This window comes from Ursus maritimus, unplaced genomic scaffold (assembly GCF_017311325.1).
Source record: "Ursus maritimus isolate PB19 unplaced genomic scaffold, ASM1731132v1 scaffold_24, whole genome shotgun sequence".
Taxonomy (NCBI): domain Eukaryota; kingdom Metazoa; phylum Chordata; class Mammalia; order Carnivora; family Ursidae; genus Ursus; species Ursus maritimus.
The window spans coordinates 18,043,160-18,049,159 of record NW_024424897.1 but is presented as its reverse complement, the minus strand read 5'-3'; the positions used below and the strand labels follow the sequence as shown (position 1 = coordinate 18,049,159).

The 6,000-nt window shown below is 43.8% G+C and overlaps 1 protein-coding gene across 1 annotated transcript in view; it reads left to right on the top strand.

Annotated features, from left to right (window-relative positions):
* Nucleotides 1-6,000, top strand: part of DBF4B (DBF4 zinc finger B) — a 32,038-nt gene continuing 26,038 nt past the window's right edge. Inside the window, exon 1 of the mRNA XM_008693907.2 lies at nt 1-2,007. Within this exon, the coding sequence (XP_008692129.2) occupies nt 1,905-2,007 (103 nt within the window). The 5' untranslated portion in view covers nt 1-1,904. The remainder of the gene's footprint in view (nt 2,008-6,000) is intronic.

The following is a 6,000-nucleotide window of genomic DNA, read 5'->3' as shown; positions in this document are numbered from 1 at the left end:
CATTAGGGGTAGAATTTACTTAACTAAAAATAAAGTAGAAGTTGTGTTAGAAATCGACACAGTGCTTTGGGCAAGAATGTATGGTGGCTTGAACTAAGATGGTAGCAGCGGTCTGATTCAAGATATACTTTGGAGTTGGCAGAATTTGTTTTTGGAGTCGGGGTGGGGATAAGGGAAGATACTGAAGTAACCTTCAGGTTTTTGCCTTGAGCAACTGAGTGGATTGTATGACATACTGAGGTGGAGAAGAATGGGTAGTTTTTTTGAGGGGTGGTGTGTGAAACAAATGTTCTGTTTTTTTTTTTTTATTAATAATGATTTTTTATTATATTATGTTAGTCACCATACAGTACATCCCCGAAATGTTCTGTTTTGAACATATTAAGCCTGAGGTGCCTGTTAGACATCCAAATAGAGATGTTTAGTAGCCACTTGAATACAGCAGTCTGGAGATCAAGGGAGAGGTCAGAGCTAGAGATAGAAATTCTGCAGGCATTAGCATAGAGCTGATTATAAAGCCATGGAGTTGAATAAGATCTCCTAGGGAGAAGGTGTTAATGTGGAAGAGAAGAGGGCTAGGGGCTAAAGCCTTGGCATGCTGCAACATTTATAGGTGAAACAATGGCTTTGGATCCAGCAAAGGAGATTGAGGAACCATTGAGGGAAGGTGAACACTGGTAGAAATAGAAGCAAAAGGAAGAAATTGGCTCAAGAAGGAGGGAATAGTCTGTTTCAATGTTCTAGAAATCAGATAGGATGAATATAGCAAAGTGACCATAGGATTTGGGAACATGGAAGTTATAGCTGACCTAGACACGTACAGTTTTAGTGGAGAGGTGAGGATCAAAGGCTAATTACATGACTTGGGGGGAAAGATGGGAAGTGAAGAATGGAGACACCTCTTTTGAGAAATTTTTTTGTTGGGTGGGTTATTGGAGAAAAGGGGGGAAAACAAGGATGTGACGATGAAATGATGTGTATGTGAATTTTTGTGTGTGTGTGTGTAAATTTTCAATGCTCTATAAGTGATAGGCTTTTTTGTTATTTATTACCTAACTCCCAGGAATTTCCAACCAGCTCAGTGGGAAGAATCACTAAGACTAGGCTACCACAATAGTCCCCAAGTTCCCGTCTATTAAGGCTCAGAGTATTTCCACCCAAAGACAAGCCAAGACATGAAGAGACGGATGGAAAGAGCGGAACTGAAAAGGAAGGGGGGAAAGGGAGGATTTGCTGAGTTAACATTGACCTCGCAGGGCCACCGTACAGCCGACCCTCATAGCTATTACGCTATTTTAGGGGGCGGAGCCGACAAGAAATTTAAACCGAAGCCGCGGCCGAGAGCGCCTGGAGACTGATAATGTACTCGTGGAGTTGCCGTCGGCGCTTGGAAGTCTGAAATCTCTTATGGAGCCCGCGAATATAACGCGGAGGCCTTGAGGAAAGAGTACGGAGGCCGAGAAGGAGCCGAGAATTGAGGAGGGAGTCAGGAAAGGGTACGGATGCCGGGAAGGGGAAGATGGGGTAAGAAGGTAGGCGGAAGGGGTCCGAAGAGTGTAGAGAGGATAAGGGATGGGGAAGATGCGCAGGAATTGGGGAACGGATAGGTGCAGAAGCTGAGGAGGGTGGAGGGGCCGGGAAGGGCTCCCAGGAGTTGAGGAGGCAGAAGTCTCAAAGGGGCAGAGGCACTGAGGGGACAAGAACGTGGAGGGAGGCACGGGAATTGAAATGTACAAAGGGTGGCCAAGAGGCGGTGGGAGTTGAGGGCGCAGAGTCCTAGAAGGGGCGCGGGAGGTGAGATGGGATGTGGATTGGGATGGAGTTGAGGCTTGCTGTACCCGGGAGCCGCGCTGGGGTTGTGCGGGAATTGGGGGGGTGGGGAGAGGATAGAAGGTCGAAGGCTAATGAAGATGGTGCTGCTGCTGTTTTGTCCTTTCTCAGGCGACGGCAAATTCTCTGAGCTGCAGAGTTCTATGGCTGAGAGGAGGCTCCGGACTCCGGACCTAGGTAGGTAACAGGTCAAAACTAGGGATGCGAGGTCGAAGTTGCTACTCCTGCACCAGAGTCTCTTGGGATGGAAAGGTCGAGAAATGTTAGCGCTATTGGGGTTTTCTAATTACTTAATGGTTTTGAGTGTGTGTGTATATGGTGGGATGTCATGAAATCATTTAGGAATTCATGTTAAAGATCAAATAGAGCTTTCAGTCTGATATTATGAACAAGATTAGCAGATGGGGAGTCAGGATAGAGTACCTTATTAAGCCCACATTCATGGTTATTTTTACCATAAACTTAAACACTCACCGAAATAGATAAGTGTTTCAGCACATGCTCACTTCCCTCAATACTCCCCCTCCCACTTCTTTCGGTATCTTCTAGTTTTAGTTCTGGATTGTTACAGACACAGGCTTTGGTTGTTGCCTTTGAACCAGTAATGTACTTTACTAAGTCATCTACTCTTCCTTTGCTGGAGAACTTTTCTCCAAGAGTGTTTTCAAAGGGGGGCTTTATGGGATAAACTTTCTGAGACTTGTATGCCTGAGAATATCTTGATTTCACCGTTGTGTTAAAATTCTTGCATCAAAGTTCTTTTCCTTCAACACACTAAAAAATTACAGCATTTTCTTCCTGCAAAAAGTAGAGGCTGTTGATAATTGGTGTTGGTCTTATTCTTGTTCCTTTGTAAGTGACCTTCTTTTTTCATTAGAACACTTTAGATGATTCTCTTTATATTTGTTCTTAAAATTCACTGTAATATGACTATATGCATTTTAGAGGGTTTTTAATTTTTTTATTACAGTTTTATGGTTACATAATTTTTAAAAAAAAGATTTTATTTATTTATGACAGAGAGAGACAGCCAGCGAGAGAGGGAACACAAGCATGGGGAGTGGGAGAGGAAGAAGCAGGCTCCCAGTGGTTGAGCCTGATGTGGGGCTCGATCCCAGAATGCCGGGATCACGTCCTGGGCCGAAGGCAGACGCTTAATAACTGAGCCACCCAGGCGCCCCTATGGTTACATAATTTTAAAAGGCCAGGTCTACACACACACACACACACACACACACACACACACACACCATTGTTCCTCCTGATTGCCACTCCCTAGGGTGCCATTAACTGTTTTAGTTATTTCTTCTAGTATTTACCTACTTATTTCTAAATAGCATGCTCATACTGCTTTTGTTGTTTTCAACTTAAATTATATCTATTGACTTCATAGCATGGAAAATATTTTTTCTGTCTACCCACTTAACATGCAGCACACACACACACATACATTTCCCTCCTCTTCTCTCCTCCTCCCAGTGTTTATGAAGTCTGGTTTTTTTGTTGTTGTTGTTGTTTTTTTAAGTAGGCTCCATGCCCAGAGCAGAGCCCAACATGGGCCCAAACTCATGGCCCTGAGATAGACCTGAGCTGAGATCAAGAGTCAGACGCTTAACCCTCTGAGCCACCCCAGCACCCCTATACGTAGTCATTTTTGATTGGTCATTTATTTATTTGCGTTATCATTATTATGGTTATTCACAGATGACCCATGTAGTAAACTAGGAAATATGCTTCATGTTCTATGAGTGATCACTAATTAATGTCCAGATTCTACCAGAATTATAAACCTTCCCTCAGGGCGCCTGGGTAGCGCAGTCAGTCGTTAAAGCGTCTGCCTTCAGCTCAGGGCGTGATCCTGGTGTTCCGGGATCGAGCCCCACATCAGGCTCTTCCGCTATGAGCCTGCTTCTTCCTCTCCCACTCCCCCTGCTGTGTTCCCTCTCTCGCTGGCTGTCTCTGTCAAATAAATAAATAAAACCTTAAAAAAATAAAATAAACCTTCCCTCAATACCTTCAAGCTCATCAGGGAATCCATCAGTTTCTTCTTTGTCTGGAAGACATACCTTCTGAAACCTTTTGTGTTAGTCTTCCGGTCTGGTGCAGCTATGCCTAGGCTTGTTGCACTAGTCTCCCTTCTTCATTCTGTGGATTTCCCTTTGCTTCTTTCCTGTGTAGGATCCCCTACGTTCCAAATTCCTATTTTCTTTTCTCTTCATTTACTTCCTCATTTCGGTAGACTACATCTTCTAATATAGCTTCCTGAGAAAGGGTACATGACAGATAAATTTTTCAAGACTTACGGGTCTCACAATTCTTTGTTCTTTTTTTTTTTTTTTTTTTTAAGATTTTATTTATTTGAGAGAGAGAGCGTGAGAGAGCACAAGGCGGGGGCAGAGGGAGAAGGAGAAGCAGGCTCCCCGCTGAGCAGAGAGCCTGATGTGGGGCTGGATCCCAGGACCCTGAAATCATGACCTGAGCAGAAAGCAATTGCTTAACCCACTGAGCCATCCGGGCGCCCTGACAAGTCTTTATTCTACCTTACATTTGAATGATAGTTCAGCCAGTTAAAGAGTTCTAGGTTGGAAATCATTTCTCCCCAGAATTTTGAAGACATGTTCCACTTCTTTTTTTTTTTTTTAAGTGTACAAATCTTTTTGTTTTAATTTTTATTTATTTATTTATTTATTTTTTTTTAAAGATTTTATTTATTTATTCGACAGAGATAGAGACAGCCAGCAAGAGAGGGAACACAAGCAGGGGGAGTGGGAGAGGAAGAAGCAGGCTCATAGTGGAGGAGCCTGATGTGGGGCTCGATCCCATAACGCCAGGATCACGCCCTGAGCCGAAGGCAGACGCTTAACCGCTGTGCCACCCAGGTGCCCCTAATTTTTAATTCCAGTATAATTAACATCCAGTGTTCTATTAGTTTCAAATGTACAATATAGTGATTCGACCAGGTTCCACTTCTTGTAGTTTCCAGTGTTCTGTGGCAAAGTCTGATGCTATAAATATTTCTATCCTCCTCCTGAACACGATAAGGGCCTAGACTGGTCTGTCTCTGAACCACCCCTGCCGCCGTCTAGCAACAATGTGATTATTGTCTTTTTTACTTCCCAATTAGTCATTGTTATTGTTGTTTTATACAGTCAGTGATTGTTCGGATTTATACATATTTTTGCCAAATTTTTGGCATTTCAGTCCTTCTGGGTCTAGCTTCCTTCGTCCAAAGTACACCTCTGCGAGGTCCTTTAGTAAGAAGTGGTTGGGGATAAATGGGTTTTCTTTTTTTTTTTTTTTTTTAAGATTTTATTTATTTATTCGACAGAGATAGAGACAGCCAGCGAGAGAGGGAACACAAGCAGGGGGAGTGGGAGAGGAAGAAGCAGGCTCATAGCAGAGGAGCCTGATGCGGGGCTCGATCCCATAACGCCGGGATCACATCCTGAGCCGAAGGCAGACGCTTAACTGCTGTGCCACCCAGGCGCCCCTGATAAATGGGTTTTCTTTGTTGAAAGATGGGTGGCTCAGTCAGTGAAGCATCTGATTCTTGACTCTTTTTTTTTTTTTTTCTTTTTTAAGATTTATTTATTTATTTATCTGAGAGAGAGACAGCCAGCAAGAGAGGGAACACAAGCAGGGGGAGTGGGAGAGGAAGAAGCAGGCTCCCAGCGGAAGAGCCTGATGTGGGGCTCGATCCCAGAACGCCGGGATCACGCCCTGAGCCAAAGGCAGACACTTAACAACTGAGCCACTCAGGCGCCCCTGATTCTTGACTCTTGATTTCAGCTCAGGTCATGATCTCAGGGTTGTGGGATCGAGCCCAGTGTCTGTCAGGCTCCATGCTAGGTATGGATTCTGCCTAGGATTTTCTCCCTCTCCCTCTATCCCTCCCCGACCTCAAAAGAAAGAAGGAAGGAAGGAAGGGAGGGAGGGAGGGATGGAAGGAAGGAGCCTTTATTTTGCCCTCACTCTTGAATAATTGTTCAGTCAGATATAAAATTCTAAGTTGACATTTTCTCTCAGCATTTTAAATACTGATTTTAGTGAAATCATTTAATAATTTATTATTTTGTAGTCTATATCTGATCATTCTATTTGAAGCTCTCGGGGATCTAATTTTGCTGTCTCTTATTTCTACTGATTCTTGCCCACGGTGGTTTGTTTCCT